The 24,819-nt window shown below is 34.1% G+C and overlaps 1 protein-coding gene across 2 annotated transcripts in view; it reads left to right on the top strand.

Annotated features, from left to right (window-relative positions):
• The window catches only part of ADK (adenosine kinase), a 576,611-nt gene that overhangs the window by 456,442 nt on the left and 95,350 nt on the right, over positions 1-24,819 (top strand). For both annotated transcript variants that reach the window (XM_045842324.1, XM_045842325.1), the window contains exons 8-9: positions 6,992-7,027; positions 15,580-15,694. In XM_045842324.1, coding sequence (XP_045698280.1) covers positions 6,992-7,027; positions 15,580-15,694 — 151 coding nt within the window. The remainder of the gene's footprint in view (positions 1-6,991; positions 7,028-15,579; positions 15,695-24,819) is intronic.

Below are 24,819 nucleotides of genomic sequence, written 5' to 3'. Positions count from 1 at the left end.
AAATTTTACCTCATCAGTAATAGTATAATATTAAAAATAATATAGAACTATTGCAGTCTCATGAGACAGTATATAAATGATCTTGTAGATAACATAAAGAAAAGGTAATTCATAGTCTGCAGGACAGCATAAGGAAATATTTAGAGATTTAAGCAACGTGCCTTTTATGATATATTATATGAAAATAAATAAATAGCAGATAGTTCTTTATGATTAAATATCAGCATGACTTAGAGGTATATCACAGCTTCAGCTGTTGCAGACATTACAATGATATTAGACTTTGACTCAATAATATATTTCTCACACAGGGATTCTAGCAATACTTAAATATCTCACTCTAATCTCAGTAAGGTAACCATTGCTTTGGCATAACAAAAGACATTTTAAATTGAAACTGAACTTGATGCCAACAAATGAATTTTATTCAAAAGGTATATCCCAGTTCCTGTGTGTTGAGTAAATGGTTAACCATAATCAGTTATATAAAACCATTTAGATAGTATGTATTTTTTTTATTTTACTTACCCTGTAATTGATCTGCTCACCATGCTTCCTCTGATTTGCTTTTGTGAGGATTTTTGTTAAGAGTTAGCATCTGAATGAGAAAATATCTGAATTTGGCCATGTTATTAGGTTACTCATATACGAGTATAAAATGCATATAGTGAATCCAGGCACAGCTTACTTGGTGCCTCTGACTCAAAGTCTCTCATAAGGCTCTAATCAAGATGTCACCTAGGGCTGTAGTCTCATCACTGCTGAGGCAGGATTCACTTCCAAACCACTCACATGGCTGTGGGCAGGCTTCATATTTTCCCTGATTGTTAGCCATAGGCCTCTCCATAGGGGTGCTCACAACCTGGCAGCTTGTTTCCCCTAGAGTGAGTTGAGAGAGAGCATGTGAGCAAGAAGATGGTTGAACAAGACATTCCATCACTTTTACCTTATATTTGTTACAAGAAAGTCACTAGGCCCAGCCCACTCTCAAGGAAAATGAATTGTACAAGAGTTCAAATACTAGTAGTCAGGGATCATTGAGAGCCAATTTGTAAGTTGTCCCTTATACATATGATCTCCAGAAAGGATAAATCATTAAATAGACTGAATGCTCTGGAACTCATTTGTTTAAACTATCCAGAGATCTTACCAAGATCTCAAATTCAATAGGCAAAATTATTTTCCAGTTTCACATTAAATATTTCACTTACTCCTAGCAACAATCCAGTGAAATAGGTATTGTTGGCCTCAAATTTCATTGATAGAAACTGATATCCTGAGTGGCTTGCTCAAGATTGCCTAACAGATGAGCTGTAAAGTTGTGACCTTTAGTGCAGGTCTGCTGATTCTAAGCCCCATACTCTTTTCATTTGCCTATAACTGCCTTCTGACCAGTACTGTCTTTCACCGAAAGCCATTCAAAGAGACCATTATACTTCTTAGTGTATGCACAAGTATATGAATTTTGTTTTATAGAGAGATTTTTATACATAGATTTATATGGAGAGAGACAGATAACATTCTTAGACTTTCATCTATAACTTATCATTTAGGATTTACAGTGCTGTTTCAAATATTTAGTCAAAGTCTAGAACACTATAAGGTCTGAAACAGCTATAGCAGAGGTATATCTCTAACACAATAGCAAGTTGGCCTAAAACTGTATTTGAGGTGTTAAAAAGTTGTTGGCTGGAGAAATGAACAAACAAAGTAAAACAGCAGCACTGTTTGGTGGCTCCATTCTCCATTGGCTTTTCCCAAAGCTCTGGACTCATATGACTTGAGTGAGAACCATGGGGACTCCCAAAGAATTTTCTGCTTCCTCTTGCATTGGAGAAAAAGTAGTTTATTTTGGATGAATGGGGTGCTTTTTGTGGATAGTCAGAAGTTACCTTTCTTTGGTCCTAGGTTAGACCTTTCTCTCTTCTTGTTTCAGTCCATGAAGTTTTGCCTACTCTCAAGACCCCTGATGTCTGAGATTAAAAAGTAGGGTGGTAACATAAACAAGCAAATAATTGTTCTAGGTTCTAACTGGGCTCAGAGCCTTGGAGTGCAGAGCAGGAAGTAGGAGGACAAGCGTTATGAGCTTTGGTGTTGGTAATAACTATAGTTATACTCTTCAGATCACCCTGGAGAAAAGAACAGTGAATTATTTTAAAGGCATTTGTTAACTTCTCAAAATAACTTTGTTGTGTGGTTAGTAGGAACTTAGAAAACGATCTTTCTTTACTGAAAATAAAGCTCCTACTGTTAATAAGTGAATTTGGCAGTCCTGGATACAAGGTCAATCTACAGAAATCAATTGTATTTCTCTATAACTAGCATCAAATAATTAGAATTGAAATAAGAATATAGATGTTATGGTTATAGTTCAATATTGATTATAAATAATCCTATTTTATAAATTAAAACTGAGATGTAACCAGACAAAATGCAAGGAAAATAGTTTTCAATTCAATGCAGTAGTTCCTCCTTATCTGAGGAGAACATGTTCCAAGACCCCTAGCTGATGCCTGAAACCATTGATAATGTCGAACCATATATATATGTGTTTATATATATGCTGTGCCATATATATATGGTTTTGTGTACATATATACTATCTTTATGTATACTATATATACTATTTATATATATATCTATACACTGCTTTTCCTATATGCGCATACCTATTATAAATTTAATTTATAAATTAGTTACAGTAAGAGATGAACAATAACTAAAAATAGAACAGTTATAATATTACTATAATAAAGGCTATATGAATGTGGCATTATTAAGTAAAATAAAGGTAACTTGAATACAAGCACTGTGATAACGAGACAGTTGACCTGATGACCCAGATCACCACCAAGTACCGGTAACTAATAGGCGGGTAGGGTAGTGTGGGTAAGCTAGTCAATGGGATGACTCATGTCTGGGTAGGGTGGAGCAGGACAGTGCAAGATTTCATCATGCTACTCAGAATGTCACTCAATTTAAAACTTATGAATTGTTTAATTCTGGAATTTCCACTTAATATTTTTGGACCACACATAACTGAAACTGTGGAAAGCTAACCCATGGATTAGGGAGAACTACTATAAAGGAAATAGTTGTATTTCATATACACACAAACAAGCACTTGAGTTTCTCCTTTCTTTCCTGCATAATCTGAGGATTGTGCTATTTAATAGTGGCTTGCTAATCCCTTAAATAGCTCTTGCTATAAGTATTGCATAGTTTTCATTAACCATGAACTTTAAACCGTTTTTTTTAACCTCTACTCACAAAACTGTATTTGGTTGTTGTTTCACTGGCACCCTTTTAGCCTGGTCAGTGCAGCAGCAAGCCTACTGCAAATCCTAAATAGTGTGGTGTAGATGAGAGTCTAAGACTTTAATTATATGTCATTTTATTCACAACACACAATTTGAGGAAGGAAAAAATGACTGCTGTTGTAAAAGACATATTATGTGAGTATCATTCATTGTAAACCAAAAATGATACTGTATTATAGCATAGACAACAATGAGAACTGATTCTGAAAATATGACCTGTCTCAGAAGCTGAATAATAGTGAAAGTTATCAAAATGGAAAGAAGTGTTAATGTGAAATGCAGCCTTCTCAGAAATTCTCTTTCCTGGCCTGTTTGATTTTGCTTTTGTTGCTTGTCATGCATGAATGAAAGTGCTACACTCTCAGGGGAGCAGGAAAGCCTCTGTGTCAGTTGTTTATTTTCTTAATCCCTCCTCCTTTGTGATTTTTGATGTCAGATCTAAAATGGAAAGCCTGTAAATATAATGATTATCACATGGATAATCACCTGCATTAGGAACCGCCCTGCTTCTCTATTCTAACCTTAGCTGTGCTCCACATGTCACATCCACTCTGCGGTTGGATTTTAACCTGACTGCTTCATTAGATTTGTGAAACTCAGTACGTGGCACCCTGGGGCAGCACAGATGGGGACTTGCTTGTTTTCTTTTCTCACTTTTACTGCAAAGGCACACTACAAAGTCCTTTTCAATTTAGTGTGATCAGTTCACTTGGAATTACTCCTGAGATTTGGAATGTACCTTACTATTATGCCCATCATCTGTGCCCTTTTTTCTTTCCTACTTTCTGACCTAACACCTTTTCTTTCTTTCCCTCCATACAGTGAATCTGAGGACTGAAATCTGCTTAAAATTCTTACTAGGTCAAACTGTTCCACTATGTTGCTTTATTTGTTTGCTGAGAGGGAAAAATAAATGTTGTTCCATCAATGTATCTGCAAACACCTTCAGATCAGAGGTTGCTGTGGTGGGAAAGTCTGCAGTGATGTGAGCCATCTGCCTTCTCTAATGGAGTGACTGGGGGCACCAGTCCAAGATCAAAGAAAGGTGGGAGGAAGTCAGAAGATAAGATCTTTTTAAGCCTTAGAACAAGTGCTTAGTTTTTTAGTGATAGGGCAGGCTCTGCAAACCTGTGCAAGGGGGGTGCATAGAAAACTGAGTTGACTTTTTCTTCAGCATGTCCTTCAGTCAGAAGTATATTGGCACTTGGAATAGTTTACAGACGGGAAAATGTCCTGGTGCCTGTTTTCCTTAAAGAATGGTGATCTGACATTTATATGTGTGTCTTGCAATTAGTCAGTTCTACTATACCATAGCAGAGCATAGTTAATTGCTTTTTAGATTTGTATGAGCAAAACTGGACATTAAAAGGGCAATTTAACTACTATATGTGAATTTTGAGTTTTTGTGTCTTAGTATAATTTTAATCATACAGATTCTGCATATTAACTTTGTCTTATAGGCCCCTGGGGTTCTTTTATGCCTCTGAAAGTTCCAGGTAAATAAGTAGTTGTGGCAGAGCTTTTCCGTTATCTTTTTCATATAAGAAATGGCTTGGTTTATTCTTGGATTGGACAACTTGAAAAAATGCTAAATTGATTTTTTTTTTGAGCCTTATCCTTTTCCTTGTTACCTAGGTCAGCAAATATTGTTGACCATTGTTGTATACAAAATTCTGTTGTAAGTAAATATTCAAAGATACTAACCTTGCTTGCACCAGTTGTCAAGCTCATAATTCATTTTTTTTTAAAATCTCCATTACTAAGGCTAACTTTATCAGCCTATTCTTCTCTAGTGAACAGCCTAGGGAGTTGTACTTTAAGCTTATCACTTTCTATCAACTTCAGTGTTCAGCTGTAATCATCGATTTCAGCCTTTTTAAACCCTCAGAATGGTACTTTATATTTTATTAGTATATTGTGTCTTTTTTTCCAAAGTATGCCTGTTTTTCTTAACATGTAGATAGTACCCAAATTTGTGCTGGAGACATTGAGTGTACTTTCTGCCTTACATGGTTTGGTACAGCAGTCGTTTTAGTAGAGTTGGATCTGCTCACTACTTGGGCTCAAATCCCATCCTTCTATTAATATCTCTTGGCAAAGATAATTTTGGAGGAATGTAAGTTAAGATGTAGAGGCTCTTGACAGTTGTCTGCAGTTTTTTTTTTTTTTTCATTTTGAAGAGGGAAGTGGAGTTGAAAAGTAATATTGACTCCATTCTCTGTATCAGCCCTAAAACTAAAATATACGCACAAAGCAAAAATTAGAGGAAAGGAAAGGAAGCTGCACAGATGTGTTTTTGTCCTTTGATAAGAGCATTAGGGTACATAATAGTGTTCATTAGATTCTGCCTTTAACATTTAATTCTGGAAAAACATTATGTATTTTAAATATATATTTTTAATGTTCAACATTTGTTACCCTGTCACCTTATATCCAAGAAAAAGAGGGGCTTGTTAAGACTGTTTGTTCTAATTTTCAAACAGTCAAAAAAGTAGAAATACTGAACACATGTAGGTTTAAGAATTAATATTTTTTTATTTTTGCTTTACTTTCATTATTTTTAAAGAATTCTAAAGTAAATTACATGTATCATGCCATTTTATCCCCAAGTACTTCAGGATTAACTGCTAAAAATTAAGAACATTTTTAATCAGATTGATAATTCTTAATATTATTTAATTTTTGCTCCATATTCATATTCCCCAGCCATCCCCCAAATGTCTTTTATAGGGTTTGTTTAGAACAGAATCCAGTTAAGGTCTGTATATTGCTCTTGGTCATTTTTCCCTTCCCTACTTTATCATAAAATTGACTTATTAAAGAGACCATTTGTCCCGTAAAATGTCTTACCTTGTAGATTTGTCTATTTGCTTTCTCAGTGTATCATTGAGCTTGTTCTCCTATTCTCTCATATTTCCTGTAGATTGCAAGTTACATACTTAAAGTTTTGATTAATTCATTTTGAAAATGTTTGGTCAGAAAACTTATAGGTGATGCTGTGTGCTTTATACTGCTTCATAACAGAAGGCACAAATATTTAGTGATCATACTATTCATGATAAAAAATGATATGATCTATCACTGGGTTAAGGTTATGACAGTTTGATCCTTCCATTTTAAAGCTATAGTTTGCTCCCTGTGATCAGAACGTAATCTCTGATATATTAATTCCATGAAATACCCAGTTCCCCATCATCCTTTCACCTAATGAATTTAGGATCCATTGATAATCTTTGCCTGAATAGATTTCATTGGGATTGCAAAATGGTGATTTCTGTGAATTTATACATTTACTAGCAGATATTCTTCTCTACAGAAGAGCTTTCTGAAAGGTATTGTTTTAATTAAAAACATAACCACCAGCATGTTCCTTACATTTCAAATAATTGTCTTTCTTTGTTGGGGTCAAAACACCTGAACTCACTGTGACAGCTACAGTAAAAACATGCACTACATCTTCTTTATTCCACCTTGAGAAGTGTGTTGACATTATGTTGCCCTTTTTTTATGCCATGGAAAAAATGAAGTCTTTTTTTGGTGTAAGAATAAAAATTGAACTACATGGGTATATTGAGATAATTGTGTAAAAAGAAGACTGAATGAGTTTCAAAATGGATTATTTCTTCATTACCTCGTACTTTATAATTAACTATTCTTTTTTTTTATTTCAGGAAGCTGCCACTTTTGCTAGAGAGCAAGGCTTTGAGGTGAGTTAACCCACAATTGCACACTAAACAGATCCTAAAGGTTTTTTCTAGCTGATAATGAAGTTCTTTTGGACAGTGATTGATGTGCTATTATACTCTCAGAGCCTCTCAGCAGTTGCCATGGAAACTTGGCAGTCGTCATGGTTTCTTTGTTCTGCCAGCACAGTGTTATGACGCACTCTGCTAGGTCTGCACCCAACATCGCCTACAGATGTTATTTATTGAATTTTGAAAAGCCTCTTGGGAAGCCAAGAGGTTGGGCACGGTTTCAAGCTGCCTCTGCAGATATGGGGCCTGTCAGTTTGTTCAGTTAAAAAGCTACCTCATTAGCTGCATTACATTTCATAAGGATTCACTGCTAAAGCAGTGGTGGAGCAAGACTAAATAGTGAAATATAATGTCGTTTAAATAATTTCAACCCTACCCCATGTAGATTATCATTATGCAAATTAAATTCTAAAAGGTTGTACTTAACAGTTGTTAGGAACTGATTAATTTAAATCCTGCTCATATAAACTTCCTGTTTGAATCTTTTTTTTTTTCTTTTTTTTGCATAGCATTAAAACACATAAATTTTCTGAAACTAAATATTGATAATTGACTTTAATTTTCAGGTCCTGATTCTGTTACCCTGATATGTTACTCTGTCAACATCAAAATTCCATGTGGTTTTTGTTGGCAAAATTAAGATAACAGATAAAGCCATGTTTTTATCTATAAAATATCCATCTTCCAATAGATCGTTAGAATACCCTGGACCTAGGTTAATTGACACAATTAACTGAATTTATAAGTTTTATGACTATCATATTTATTGAGCCAGAAATGTATAGAATGTTGTATTCAATACCACAACTTGGTATGATGCACAGTAGTAATTTTTAAAAATTTAATCTGACTAGACAGACCTAAAATATAGAAACTCTCTTGATTTGCATACTCAGTATTTTCTACCATCTAAAGTAGCTGTGAGTGTTGCTTGCGTATATTAGTAAGCTCACTTTGAACTCTTTGGAGTAAGGTGTGTCAATTTAGGGTGGAACTATTATTTAAATGTATAAAAGACATTCATTTTCGAGCAATAAACTAATACATGGGCGTGTTATCTGTGTCATAGAACTTGACGGCCACAGTGCTCCCTGTCCTTGGAAGAGGGCAGTGAGCATGTGGTATAAGTGTCCTATTCTCAGCATCCCATGAAAAAACTTTTTCAGGGGAGGAAACTTTGCCTTATGATACCTGATTGTTGGGAACTACAGTAGTTTATGAGGAATTTTTGTTTGTCTGTTTGTTTGTTTTACTATATGTCCTCTCACAAATATAGGGGTTGAGTCACATGTAGAAGGCATGAAGATTTCCAAGTATTTGTTTATCTAATTTAAGTTTTGCTTTGCAATTTTCAAACTGGCAATTTATATACAAGACTAAATGTAGTCAGGGGAATATTCAATTTAAAAGTCAAATGTTTTAATCATGAGAATATAAGTAAATGTTTTCAGTCATGTTTTAAAGTTTCACTGTTAAATTTCTATATTAACAATTGATATTCTCTGTTGTTACATCAAAATTCTCCACCGATGAAAGTTCATGGAACATAAATTTGTATCCTATTTTCTGTGCTAACATAAATATATTTTGGTTCTAGAAAATAAAGTTTTGTAGATGCTTAGAAGCTTAGAAATACAATATTACATAACAAATGATCATGATTCTTTAGTACCTAGATAATAATTTTTTTAAAATAGTTTATTAAGGCTGACTAATTGATACTTTTATTGTCCCCTTGAGCTATATGCTTTGATCATGCTTGGTTTAAATTAAATCCTAGCAACAAACTACGTCTTCAGTTTTTTTTTTTTAATTAACCAGCACCATATTAACCTTCCCATTAGTTTTTACTTTTTGATTCTAGAAATTTTTTTACCATAAATCTGCAATAATTGATTACAGCATGTAAACCAAGTGATGATGTTTGTAATAGTATACCTTATTACATCCTGACATAGAAAAACTGCTCTTTTGATGATGCTGACAGTGATGTGTTAGATTAAATAAAGCACACAGTGTCTTCATATATCCCTTCTTGGGTTCTCTAAAATATTGTAAGCCTTGCAGAATATATGAAAGCCATGAATACAGTAACCTCAAATAAGTATTTTCAGTAAAATATTAGGGGATACTATCTAGAAAAATATAATGATTTAAAAATGTCATTAATTTTTTTTAGTTCATTGCATAATAATATGAAAACATATGTTTGAAATGGTATTTTTAAGGAATCAAACAAAAATAAATCACTTAACAGTTTAATGTCTATGGAAATATGTCCGTGCTCTCAAATGTAGTGTGACAAACTAGACAAAGTCTCCATTTTTTACTGCCAACTTTGACTTTATCTCTAAATTTGGGGCATGAATGATAGGAGAGAACTGAAAAGATTAAAAAGAAAAGAAAAGTGACTATATTTTTCTTCCCACCAGCTCTTCCGTCCTACCCTCATTTTCTGTTATAAATCCCAATCAGTTTCCAAAGCCACTGAGTGTTGCCACTGGTGATCTTTCTCCTAACAGACCAATTCCAACACCTCTAAAAATAACCAATGTTTATTCATCAGGAAATGTCCTCAGTGGCATTGTTTATGATATTCTGGTTATCTTCTCTGCAAATTTTACATAATATTTCTTTTTAAAATAAAAATCTTTACTCTTTAAAATTGAGTTGGGCAATTTTCAGTAAAAAGAGGCAGCTTATTAGGAGGGCACTGGAGAATGAGATAAAAACTGAAGCTGGGCAGAGCACAAAGCAGAAGATATATATATGAAAATTGCATAGTACCTGATTTAAATGACAGACCTGCTAAGAATTTAAAATGACAATTCTTCAGATAAAAAGTTCTATGAGGTAAAAAGTTTTTTTATTCTTGAAAATCAGTGTAGACTGCAATGTGTTTTTAAATCTACCTTATCTTGAGCTAAACTGATTAAAGGTTTATATTTTGAGAAACTGCTTAAAAATAAGTTACTTAAAAGCATGTTTTATTATGAAGAATTTTAAAAGCTGTATTGAAAATTTATTTAAATTAAATAAAGTGCAGAAAATACTTTCAAAACTTAAATACAAATATTCTTTGTATTGATATTTTCATTCTCTGTACAATAGATTATGTGTCAAATGATAAAGAAAATTTATACCTTTTCTACTGGCTCATTCATTTATTTTCACTCCAAGAAACAAATTTTAATTTCCTTGCTTTATATGTCTACAATAGAATACTTCTGACGATAGAGGAAACAAAGCAGTTCTTTTCCCTTTTCCAGCTTTCCCCACAGCCCTGACTCTACCCTGAGGATTGCAGGCTTTTGTAGCCTTTCTCTGACCAATAGTGACTCTATTATCTTACACCTGAGACAGGAAAGTATTGAATTGTGCGATCTAGTATGGCATCTACTAGCTACATGTGGCTATTTAAATTAAAATTAAGTAAAATTTAAAATTCAGTTTCTCAGTCTCACTGGGCACATTGTGAGTGAGACTACTATTTTGGACAGTGCAGTTACAAAACATATATATCATCACAGAGAGTTCCATTGATCAGCACTAGATAGAACATCCACAGAGGATGTTCAGGAGGTCTAGATAACGAAAGAATTCTTCAGGGGTTTTCTAAGATTCCTGTGTTCCTCACAAGTGTAAAGAATGCAGTAGATATCACCCAGAGTTTCTGAAAATAAGACACTAAGTCAAGTCCTGCTGGCTAAAAGACAATGATGCCACTTTCCTAAGGTGACTGACTGATAGAACCCTAAAAAGAGGACAGTTTTAAAACAGGTTAAGGGAAAGAGATAAGATGATCTAATTCTCTTTATTTAATCATTTACTCATTTAACAAATATTTACTGAGCACTAGCTATGTGCCCACCACTTTGATAAACCCTGAAAACAAAATAGAAATGACCAGAGTGTGTCGTGAAGAAGAACGTGGTAGTGGTTTCTATTTTGAATGAGATGGTCATGGAATAACTCTCTGAGAAAGTAAAACTTCAAAAATACAATTATCTAGCCATGATAGAAAAAAGGGAAAGCAAAACAAACAAGGAAACATATTTCAAACAGAAGTAACAAGGGTGCAGAAGCTCTGAAACAAGAAAGAGCACTGTGAACTCCCAGAACTGACAGGAGGGTCAGTGTCACTGAGCAAAGTGAGTGAGGAGGAAGGAAGTATAAGGCTGGAGAGTGACACATGACACGAATACCATAATTATTATGGGAGTTTTTGTCTGGAAAACAAAACAGAATATGGCATGGTTAAGTGAGGCAATGTGTGAGCACACCACAATTGGTATTTTGTAGGAGTAGGTAGATTGCAATGGTATTGTTTAACATTTGCATCACCAGCTTGTTAAAAATAGAATGAAGAAAGTATATTCTTTAATTTGGAAGACAATGCTAAATTTCAGGTGTTCATGTGATCACTAAAAACATAATTTAACATTTATAAAATGCTTCATAGTTTATAAAGCCTTTTCTTACATTTCATTAATACGTTTAATATTCACACAAACTTTTGAGGGTAGGTAGGGAAGGATTACCATATCAATTCAACAGATACAAAATAAGCTACATGACTTGTACAAGGTCACACAGCTAATCCATAATGGAGGGGGAACCACAGCTCAGCTCCCTTAAGTTCAGTACTCTTTACCATATAAACTATACATCTTTCTCTCTCACATTCTAATGATTTGGAAAAGGAGATTAGATGTCCAAATGACCTTAAAAAATGAGAAATATCTTGAAATTCAAAAAATGAAATTTACTAGGCTAAAATACAAGGAAGAATAATTAAGAAAAAATAGCAAACTTAAATACCAGATCAGCAATGATTTTTGAATGTGGCAGAAAAATTGTTTAGGATAAACATGCTATAGTTTTGTGATAACAGAAAACACACTGCTGAAATTCATAAAAGTAGTATAATCTGTGCGTAGCATTGAATAGTGGTTAAAAGTTTAATCACTGGAGCCACACTTTGTGGGTGCTGGACATGACTTCCCCATGTAGTATCCTTATGGCCTGAGGAAGTCACTTAACCTCTCTATAAAATCTTGAGGTCCTTTTTAGAGATATGGAAGGCAATCTCACAATGTGACAGTTTTGGAGAGTATTAACATGACTGTTACTAGAGGAAAGAAATTAATATTTATTAAGCACTTAGCATGTACTAAATATTGTATTAACCTCTTCCACTTACCTTATCTTCTTTTATCCTCACAACAGTCATTTTTAACTTTTTATATTGAAATCAATTTAGACTCAGAAAATTTGCAAAAATAGCATAGAGTTCCTAGGCACCTTTCGTGCAGCTTCCCCTAATCTTAACATGTTACATAACCAAGGTATAGTGATCAACCCCAGGAAATTAACATTGGTACAGTCCAATAACTGAACTTCAGTCTTTATTCTGATTTTACCAGTCTGTCCTCTAATTTCCTTTTCCTGTTCCAGAGCCTAATTCAGGATTACACATTGCATTTATTTGTCATGTCTCCTTAGTCTCTTCCTTTCTGTGATAGTTTCTAACTCTTTCCTTATTCATGTCTTGATACTTTTGAAGAGTACTTGTCAGTCATTTTGTAGAATGTCCCTTAATTTGGGTTTTTCTGATATTTTCTCAAAATTAAGTAGAGGTTATGGATTTTTGCCAGAAATACCACAGAAGTGGTATGCCCTTCTCGGTGCATCATATCAAGTATGTACACAATGTTCTGGTGTCTTAAAGTTGGTGATATTAACCTTGATCACTGTGTTAAGGTGGTGTTTGCAGTTTATCCCCTGTAAAGTTGCTCTTTTCCCATTGCAGTTAATAAATGCTTTGGGACTATGCAAATGTACCATTTTGCCTACTAATTTTAGCATTGCTAAATTTGATCACCAGGGTAAACTAATAGTCTGTCAGCTTTCTCCACTGTAACATAACTGTTTTTCCTTATGTTATGAATAAGTATCTTAAGGGGAGATACTATGAGAATATGCAAATATCCTCATTGTCTCCAAGTTTTTACCCACTGATAATAACATACTTTTCTCCCAACTTCTTCTACCATAAATATTTTCTTAATATTGCACAGAGAGATTTGTTTACCTGCTCAAGGTACATAAATCCAGGCGTATCATACTCTAAATCCCTTGTAATTTCATCTTTCTGATAGGATATATTAGCCCAAGTATAAAGTAGAAGAATCTACTAGCAGACAGCATAGTTAAAAATAGGTGTATATAACTTTGGAAATACAAAATTAATGTTTTAAGAAATGTCTTTATACTAGATGGGGATCAACTTCTGAGGGCAAAGCTATGGCTCCTCAAGGTGCAGTGAGAGATTTCGTTTTGGTGCTCACCGCCAGTTCTCCCAGAGCAACAAAGGGATTTTGTAGGAATTGTGGATGTGGATACAAATAGAATAAAGTGTAACCATCTGTAAAGATTTGTGTCTTATATTTGGAAAGTTAATTTCAATCTCAAATTACCAATTTTATAAGATTTAATTTGGAACATAAGAAAGGTTTCTTTAAATTAGCAAAGCTTTTTTTAAAAATATACATCTTCCCATAGGGTTGATAGAAGACCGTTGTAGAATCTCATTCTTAATTTATTTCTTATACCACCTTGAAGAAAGACTTCTATTTAAAAAACATCCAGGACATGCTTAAGATGCTGCTCCCAAGATGATAAAGTGAATCTATTCCTGGAGTTTGCATCTTACCTTTATTAAATATGAACTGTACTCAATCATAAGCAAAAATACTGTACTACAGTAGTAAAATGTGTGTGGTAAGGCAATTGGGAGAATATATGTGAGTCATTTTAATTAAATGTATAGATTTATTTGAGAGAGTGAAGACATTGTTAAGCAGCATTTTTTTGTTGCTGTTCTTTTCAGCTGTTACTAATCATTTCTTTGTTTTGTTTTTTGCTTGTTTGTCTGTCTGGGGGGTTTTTTGCTAGTCATTTGTAATAGTCTTTCCCCAAAACTGAGGGTATTTCTTTTCTCATCTTATCTGACTTCAAGCCTAGTTCTGTTCTAAAATGAGCAGCCAGAAGTGAAATAGCATGTTTGAAAGGTCAGCAGCATTGTTATACCACAAGTGGCACTTCTTTTCAGAAACAGCACTCCTCTGGTATTGTCATGTTAGGTATAATAGAAGCTTACGTTCATGTATCACCTAGAATTTCTTAAGTATTTAGGGAACAAACAACATTACAAGTATTTTACTAAAGCTTGTCATGCCTTTAAAAATGTCATGGTTTCACCCTGGCCTGTGTGACTTAGTTGGTTGGAGCATTGTCCTGTAACTGAAGGGTTGTGGGTTCAATTCCCAGTCAGCACACTTACTTAGGCTGAGGGTTCAGTCCCTGGTTCAGACGTGTACAATCCCCAGTTTGGGTGTGGGCGGGAAGCAACCAATCAATGCTTCTCTCTCACATCGATGTTTCTCTCCCTGCCACTCTCTCTAAAAATCAATGAAAAAGTGTCCTCAGGTAAGGATAAGAAATTTTTTAAAAATTAAAATGTCATGGTTTCTGATGTTATTTATAACCGCTATAACTCGACTGCCTTGCTTACCTAAATCTCTCCATCTGTGTATCCTAATTAACTTCTTTTGTGCCACTCAAATACATTTTCCCTCTGGTTTTGTTTGTCCCTCCATAACTGTTTGAAACTTTGCACAGTGATAGAGTGCTAATCAGCAAACACGAACTGTGGGCTGTTTTAGAGGCCCACTGAGTTCAGACATGGATTTTTAAATTATCCAGAATTCTTAAAAGCACAATTCTAAAAATCCTGCCTATAGCTTAAGGGTTACATTTCAAGTCAAGAGCATTTAAGATATAAAACTTCATGGCCTGTGTGATACAAAAAATAGCATCAGGGTTTCTAGAATTAATTTGCAATTTTTTAAACTTTATATTTTTAAAGAAAATTAAATCTGTAGGAAACAGCATTTTTCATTTTAGTTCTTTGAAAAAAATGGCATGCTAGTAACTATTATTTCCAAAGTCAGCATAATTATTCTCTGTACACCTCTAAGATAATTTAATATTCTTCTTTCTATAAATCTTTATAGGAAACTTGAAAATTGATTGGATATTTGTTGATATTAAGGGATTCTCATTTATTTTTTTATATACGATAATGTTATTTGGTTATGTTTAAGTTGTTATCTTTCAGAGATACATACTAAAACGTTTATAGATGACATTACATAGTCTCTGGGATTTACTTTAGAATAATATGAAAGGCAAGTGGATGAGGGTGTAGATGAAATAAGATTCATCATAAATTTAAAATGCTTAGAGTTTGATGGTGGGCTCCTTGGAGGTTATCATACTATAATATTTACTTTTGTATGTGGTTAAAATTTTAAAATGGTGACTTTTAATAGATGTTCAAGTCTCTTATTTTAAACATGAGAAGCTAAATTCTCAACCTACTAATAAAGCTTTGTTCTACTGTACTGGTTATGAGAATTTTTCTTCCTTTCTATTAATAGACTGAAGACATTAAAGAGATAGCCAGAAAGACACAAGCTCTGCCAAAGATGAACTCGAAGAGGCAACGAGTCGTGGTTTTCACCCAGGGGAGTGATGACACTATAATGGCTACAGGTACATGTGCAAACTGTGTGAGAAAACCAGTATTATGGATACTGGTCATTTATAAAAAAAATTCTGTATTCTTTATATTTAAAACAGTGTACTTTTTTCATCACCTTAATTCATTTTGCGCACGCGCACACACACACACATTGCTTCTAGTAACCTTGTGAGTTCAAGGTTTTTTTAGATTCCACATGCAACTGAGATCATATGTCGTCTTTTTGTCTGACTTATTTCCCTTAGCACACTGCCCTCAAGGTTTATTCATATTGTTGCAAGTAGAAGAATTTCCTTCTTTTTTATGTTTGAATGTTATTACATATGTAGTACATACATATATGTAATGCATCACACACATGTGTAATGTATATGTGCATGCAGGTTGCATGGTCATAACACAGCTGTGTTGTGTATTGCATGTGTGTGTCATACATGTGTTGTGTATGTGTGTGTAAATATGTGTATACATGTAACATTTTCTTCATCCAATAATCCATCAAATGGACCACTTAGGTTATTTCCATGTCTTAGCTATTATAAATAATTCTGCAGTGAACACAAGGGTGTGGGTATCATTCAGAGTTAGTGTTTTCATTTCCTCCAAATAAATACCCAGAAGTAGAATTGCTGGGTCATGTGGTAGTTTTATTTTTAAATTTTTGAGGAAACTCCATACTGTTTTCCATAGTTTCTCACTAATTTACATTTCTGTCAACACTGCACAAGGCTTCCTTTTTTTCCACACATGTCCTTTGCCAACATGCATTTCTTGTCTTTTTCATAATAGCCAGTCTAACAGGTGTGAGGTGATACCTCACTTTGGTTTTGATGTGCATTTCCGTGACGATTGATGATGTTAAGCACCTTTTCATGTGTATATCTCCTTTGGAGAAATATCCATTCAGATCTTTTGGATTATTTTTTTGTTGTCATTTTGTTTTGTTTTGTTTTTTGTTTTGTTTTGTTTTTTGCTGTTGAGTTGTTTAAGTTCTTTATATATCTTGGATATTAAACCCTTATCAGATAAATGATTTGCAAATATTCTCTCTCTCCCATTTCATAAGTTGCCTTTTCTTTTGGAGATGGTTTCCTGTGTTGTACAGAAGTTTTTTCTTTTGTTTTAGTTTGATGTAGTCCCATTTGTTTATTTTTGCTTTTGTGGACTTTGCTTTTGGTGTCAATCCAAAAAATCGTTGCCAAACCAGTATCAAGCAACTTATCCCCTGTTTTCTTGTAAGAGTTTCATGGTTTCAGGCCTTACTTTCAAGTCTTCAATCCATTTTGAGGTGATTTTTGTGTATGTTGTAAGGTGGTGGTTCACTTTCATTCTTTTGCATGTGGCTGTCCAGTTTTCCAAACACCATTCATTAAAGAAACTATGATATCCCAACTGTATATTCATGATACCTTTGTCATAAATTAATTGACCATATATGTCAGGGTTTATTTCTGGGCTTTATTGTGCTTCATTGACCTATGTATCTGTCTGTTTTTATGACAGTACCATACTGTTTTGATTACTATGTCTTTATAATAATGTTTAAAACCAGGAAGCATGATGCCTCCAGCTTTGTTCTTCTTTCTCAAGAGTGCTTTGGCTATTCTTGTTCTTTTGTGGTTCCGTATAAAATTTAGGATTTTTTGGTTCTATTTCTGTGAAAGTATACTTCTTTTAGTTTTTTATTTTTATAAATATATGTGCCTCCTATCAGAAAAAAATTATTTTCAAGAAGATAATTTATGAAACATCAGTTGAGTAAATCTGCCTTGATTTAATTTCCTTTACTTCGATATTTTGGAGATATTGTCAATCTAGAAAAGTCTTTTCTGAAAACAATACAATTTAATTACCTTATACCTGTGCTCCATTAAAATAAATTTATCCAACTATGAACAAATATAACCCAGATATAAGTTACTTTCTCAGTTTTAAACTTGAAGAGGAAAACCTCACTTCTGTTTTTACACAGCCATCTATTTTACAGCACTCATAGAAATAAAATAGGAATTTCATCTATTCAACAAATATTTTATTGATTAAAATTTTCAAATGATGCTACCTACTATTAAAGACAAAATACAAACCTTCCAATTCTGTCTAACCTTTAAGATTAAAGTCAATCAATTAATTAATAATTATTTATAAACAGTAGCAATTACTACCTTTGTGTTTATTCAGTACTCTCTGAACACTGAAATATAGGAGATGGTCCTATCTAGGAAGTATTTAAAGAAAGGAGGGCAATCTAGTCATGGAGGACCATGTGAGCAAAGGCACCACATACTATATAATCTCTTAGAGTTGTGACAGGAATTTGTACAAGAGAGAAAAGAAATAAATCATGAAAAGATATCCCTGCATTTATAATAACTATCCAAATTGCTGTCTTTCTATAATATGTGGCCTATTCCTGTCAGCAGTGAACACCATTTGGAAAAGTGAAAACCATACAGACTTCTTATAAGAATTGTCATACTGCCTTCAAATTCATAAAATGCTATTTGGTTGCTCTTTATAGAGACATTTATTTTAAGGCTTTATTCCAGATATACATATTGTACAAGTGTCTGGTGAATTAGCAAAAATTTCCTAAAATCGAAACCCTTAAAATTAGCCTCCTTTTACTGTAACTGCATTTGTCAACTCACTTTGTTTTTTATTAAATATATTAAACCATTCTTGGGAATGCTAACCAGCAGGACTTTATTTGAGGAAAGACACTGGTAATCTTTGCTGTTTCTACTATATGAAAATGAACTTAAATTAGAGGATGTACTATATCTGCAATGCATGATAAATACAAGATGGATAGAGAATCTGTTCAGTAGTGTCAGCTACAAAAGCAAACATGATAAATGTTAATGCAGTTTTGAGCCCTGGGATAAGCTATTCAGTGCACAAGCATAGCTGAATCTCTTTGCTATGTTGTTATTCATGGCAGCCAAATAAATGTCAATAATAAAAGAGAATTAAAGATTTTCATTTCCCAGAGGCAATCCTCTAATACGGCTTGATCTTTCATTTCATTTGTAATTCGTTCTCATGTCAGGATGCAATCATTCGCTAGGCTCTGGGTGTCATGTTAAGTCATTTAATAATGATTAAGAACATAAAAATGCTTGGCCTGTGGGGCAATCCACAGAAGAGATGCCAATTTGTTATTGTTTTTCCTCCTTTCCTTTTGAATATGGATCAGCTTTTTCCCACCTCCTAGCATTAAAATACTAATGGAAAATGGTGAGGGGAAGTGTCCCTTAATTTACCATAAATGACATTCCAGAATGGCTAACACACTTATTAAAACACTAATTAGGAATTATTGTTCCTTAAACCTCACTCTGTAGAGTATTTTTAAATGATCACTGCTAAGTTTGTAGTATTTAACAATAATATAACACAATCAGGTTCATTGGCATTTAATTCTAGCGACCTTTCTCCTTTTGAGATACAGTATCTACATACCACTTTCTCTTATTTTATAAATGCAACTTTTTTTAATTCCTGTGTTCTAAGTTGCCTGTGAATCTAGTCTCTTCTGCTTACCCTATATTTTTTTGGCCACCTCTATTTCATTTGGGTATCCATGCTCTGTCTCCATCCAGCTCAGTGGTTTTGTCACCTTCAGTCGTTGTTTCATTGCTTACAGGCTGAGGTCCAAGCTTTTGGAGTTGGGGACCAGGCATGGGAGGGCACTGGAAAGTACTAATGGTAAGAAGCTGGAAATGAAGGACAGGAAAGAAAAGATGATTGCATTTATTTTGTTCCTTTTAACAAATACTGAATGAACTTGTTAGGTATGATGGAAGTCACATCAAGGAAATCATTTCTGTATCTATATACTTTAGAAAAACTAAGACTACAGATTTTCATTACCTACTAGACAGTAGGTATTAATGAGGTCTTTGTATATTATTAACACCTTACTAAGGATTGTGCTGGAAAAAGAAATATTTTTATTTACACATGTATAAGTGTTTATAGAAAGTTTAAATTTCTTAAAGTTTCTGTACTAAATATATCACTAAGGATTGGGAAAAGCAGCAGTAAGACTTCTATTCTAAATGGAAAATAATATGTTTCATACACTGGCCCTTATGTAACCATGAAATGAGTCCACTGAAGAATAAGTTGTAGACTTTTCTCAATACTTCTCTAAATTCTTTCCGGACCATTTGAGTTGTAATTTTGTTCAAAGGGAGATAATAGATTAAGTCAGAGGTTTTCAACTGGAAGGCTGGTAATATCCTATCAGAATCACCTAGTGGGCTTTTGATAAATATAGCCCTGCCTTGATAAAAGCACCTTCCCCTCAATTGGATACATCCCAATGAGGAGTATTTGAATGCACATCCTCAAGAAGAGGTATGCGAATGAGGATGGTGGACTCTGGAAGGGGAGTGTAGGGTTTTGTATTTGTTGAGAAAGCTCACTTATGTAATGTACTGATCCTGCCTATGTGAAAACCATTGGATTAGGCGATCTGATAATATTGCTTCAAGTTCTATGATCCCTCGGTATGATGGAAGCATTTTAGCAGCTAAGCATCTATCACTTCAATAAGCCAGGCCTTAGTGAATGTTTCTCCTTCTTGATCAGTCCAAGGACCCATCTGCTATGACAAGTAATCTACATATTACTTTAAATAGTCTACTGCCTTTGAAGAGTTTGTAATTTAAGATAGTCACTTCATAGTGTCCCTAGTTATAACTCATTATAACTAAGTGGGGGTTTTGAAGTTACTTTTATTCATGTTACTAAGTCCTTAAAGAAACTTATCACCCTATTTGCTAGTTAAGTTTTCATATTCTTTGAACACACTCAGTGTTCTATAAGATAAGGTCAATTGTGATTTGCAGTTCTGGTAGGCATAAAGCACAGAAAGTGTAATAGGGAAATGCCACTCTAAAGGAAAACAATCTCAGCAGCTGGAAGAATAATGTCAGCACATCATCACAATTCCTACTGCTGAAAAATATCATTATAAATCATTTTGAAAATGTTTACTGTAGCCAAACCAATTTTAAATGATGATCTTGTTGGCATAGGGTGGTGATGGTGTGGATAGAACAAATTAAGTAGCATTCTTTCAGAATGTCTCTATATGGCATTCCTAGAAAAAAATTCTTACCAGGTGAGATTTTAAAGAATATATATTTCTTAATGAGGAATATAAGCAACTTATCAATTGAATATGTTAGTCACATATTAACTTATATAAGTAACTATAGAATAAGTGACTATTGAAATAGAATCATACATAGACCTTTTATCTTGCTTTGTCCCCATCCTTTTTGAGCATTACCTTACTTTTGACAACATAAGATACTCCAGGTTCTTGTACCTCAGCCCTGGAATCAACCACTCCTTCAAGTAACCTCAATTCCTTTTATTGACAGATGTTATTTAGAATCCCAGATCTGGGTGCTAGGAATTCTCATAGTTATTGAGTGCCATCGCTTCTGGGCCCTCTTAGCACAAAGATTGGCAATATATGTATATATAATAATAGCCCATTCATACACACCCATCTATATTTATTTTTATCTCTATCTGTTTATACATTGAAATTTCCTGCATTCCAACTACTACCTTTGATTCCGACAGAATTCATTCCAGCCTTTACCCTTTCCTTATTTATAACTTCTTCCTGTGACATTGACAGTTGTGCCTCTCATTATCTGTATATTTACTTATTTCATCCTAAAGTATTTTGGAATTGCTTACCCATGCCCTTGTGAAAAACATTTTTTTTTACTATAGTGCAGTGTTTGTTTATACTTCTTTCTGTTGTTAACCCTGCAGTGTCTAGTCAGAGAGTGTTATCCAATGTAACTTTAGGTTAGTTCTTTTATTCCATCCCCTTCATTGTGGTTACATTATTCATTTGAATACAGTTAGAATTATTTGATAGATCTTGTATTCTATTTTGGTTTCCTTTCATATCTGGATTGGGTTATTTTTCATAAGTAAAATTTACTATGGTGTCAGTCAAATTCTGTGTGTTTTGACAAATGCATAATAAGGTCATGTAACTGCCACCATAGTTGTGATTCAGAATACTTCTAGTTTTCAGTTTCAGTTTTTCAATGTAGTATTACTAATTTATACTCCCACCAGCAGCATATAGAATGGCTTTTATTATTCCACATCTTCACCAGCATTTTCTGCAGTTCATCATCTAAATTTTAGTCATTCCGGCGAGTCTGTACTAGTATCTCATTGTGGTTTTAATTGGAATTTACCTGCTGTAATGAGATGGGGCACCTTTTCATTTGCTAATTAGCATTTGGATATCTTCTTTTGCAAAAGTTTCTTTTGCTCATATTATATTGTCTTATTGATTTATAATTCCTTTTACTGTCTGTGTCAAGTTTTTTGTTAGATAAAGGCAGTGCACATATATACAAGGTCTGGTGCAAATAATACCCATTTTTTATTACAAAATCATAAGCATGTAATTCTGTAACATAGCAATATCACGCCCAAGCATGCCATATGATATTTTAGGTGAAATGTTCAAATTAAAACTATAAATTAGTCTCAGATTTTAATTTTGCCCTGCCTTAACCTGGGTTTTTTTTTTCTTTCTTCTTTTTCTCTTTCATCCTGCTTTTTTTTCTTTTTTCTTTCTCTTTTCATCTAAAATTTTTTACCCTGTCTTAGCCTGGTTTTCATTCCTCACTCTTAGTATTCCCTCTCCCTCTATCCTCTCAAAAATCACTTCCCATTCCCCTAAACATCTCTTAAGCTTTTCTTTCTTTTTTCCCACTTATTCCCATCCCACCTACAATAATTTTAGCTCATTTGTTGTTGATAACACTGTGGTGGATCTTTTTCTCCAATTTGGCTACTATTTTTTAAATTATTTATTTACTTTTTTCCTTCCTTTTTTTTCTCTCTCACTTTATTTTATTTAATTTTATTATAAATTCTATTTAAACCTAATACCATAAACTTCCCTTCTCTTAGAACATTCTGTCTTCTTCGTTCCCTTTTTATTTACAATGTAAATTTTACTTTCTCTCTTTCCATTGCTCTGATTTCCAACTCTTACTAGTGCTCCTCCATTTATCCTCTCAAAATCATTTTTCTTTCAGTAGGTCATCTCATATTCACTCTCCTTTCTTACAGTTGTCTTAGTCTCTTTGCAACCTCATTAGTACTGGCTCATTTTCTGTTGATACTGGGATTGCAGGGGAGAGTTATTTTTGCAGGTGTTTTTCGTGGACTTTGTGATTTTGTTCTAGAAGCACCTGTACAACAGCATACAAGACACAGTGGGCAGACTGGCCCTCAGTAAACCAGCTGGAGGGAAGGACCCACCAAAGAACAACCCTACAACAATCAAAACCTATCCAGAGAGCCAACATAAATGGCATTAAAGGCACCCCAAGAGCATCAAGTTCAGGAGATCGAGGAGACTGCACCACTGAATCTCACAGGTCTCCTACAATAGGAGTTCACACCACAAAGACTGGGAGTCAAAACAGATCAATTTCAGAAGCAGAAGCAAATGAGAAGAGTCTCCAAAAAAAATGAGAAAATGAAACAACCCCCAATGGAAAGGAAAGGAGGAATCCTCAGAAAGAGTGCTAAATGAAAGAGAGGCAAGTCAACCATCAGATATTGAGTTCAAAGTGATGGTTATAAGGAAGCTCAATGAGCTCAATGAGAATTACCAAAAACTGCAAGGAAGTTACAAGGAACTTAATATGAACTACATCAGCATGAAAAAGGACATAGAAACTATCACCAAGATTCAAGAGCAAATGAGGAATACAATTTCTCAACTGAAGAACATAGTAGAAGGAATCAAAAGCAGACTAGATGAAGCAGAGGATCAACTCAGTGAGCTGGAAGACAAGGTAGGAGAAAATTCCCAGACAGAGCAAGAAAAGGAAAAAAGACTCAAAAGCAACAAAGAGGTGTTAAGGGAACTGCAGAACAACATGAAATGTAATAATATCTATATAATAGGGATACCAGAAGGAGATAAAGAGGAGCAAGGGATAAAAAACCTATTTGAAAAACTAATGGTGGAAAACTTCCCTAATTTCATGAGAGAAAAAGTCATAGAAGTCCAGGAATCACAGAGGGTCCCAAACAAGATGAATCCAAAAAGGCCCACTCCAGGACATATCATAATTAAAATGTCAAAATTCAAAGACAAAGGAGAATCTTAAAGACAGCAAGGGAGAAACAGGAAGCAACACACAAGGGAGCTCCGATAAGAATAGCAGCTGACTTTTCAGTGGAAACACTGCAAACCAGAAGGGATTGGCAAGAAATATCCCAAGTAATGAAAAGCAAAGGCCTGCAACCAAGACTACTCTACCCAGTAAGGCTCTTAATTAAAATGGAAGATGAAATAAGGAGTTTCCCAGACAAAAGAAGGCTAAAAGCATACACTCCCTCCAAACCAGCACTGCAAGACGTGCTAAAGGGGCTGCTTTAAGTAATGAACAAAAAGAGTGAGAGAAACAGGAACACAGATACAAAGGGGGAAAATGGCAATGAAAAGTATAAAAGTGCAACTTCAATAAGGTTATTATTGAATAAGTATAACCTGTCAATAATAACCTTAAATGTAAGTGGATTAAATGTTCTAATCAAAAGACATAGAGTAGCTGAATGTATAAGAAAACATGACCCACACGTATGCTGCCTGCTAGAGACTCACCTCAGAACAAAGGACCTACACAGACTGAAATTGAAGGGCTGGAAAAAAATATTACAAGCAAATGGACAAGAAAAAAAAGCTGGAGAAGCAATATTTATACCAGACCAAGTAGACTTCAAAACAAAGGCCATAAAAAGAGACACAGAAGGACACTTCATAATATTCAAGGGAAGAATCCATCAAGAAGACATAAATATTGTAAATATATATGTATCCAACATAGGAGCACCCAAATATGCAAGGAAAATCGTGGAGGACTTCAAGAAAGATATAGATCACAACACAATTATAGTAGGGGATCTTAACACCCCACTGTCAACAATGAATAGATCTTCCAAACAAAATATCAACAAGGATATTGTGGAAATGAACAACACATTAGATCAAATGGACTTAACTGATGCGTATATAAAACCTTTCATCCCAAAGAAGTAAAATGCACATTCTTTTCAA

Source organism: Phyllostomus hastatus, unplaced genomic scaffold (genome assembly GCF_019186645.2).
Source record: "Phyllostomus hastatus isolate PE091 unplaced genomic scaffold, TTU_PhHast_1.1 phas_contig_38, whole genome shotgun sequence".
NCBI lineage: Eukaryota > Metazoa > Chordata > Mammalia > Chiroptera > Phyllostomidae > Phyllostomus > Phyllostomus hastatus.
This window is presented reverse-complemented; position numbering and strand designations above follow the sequence as displayed.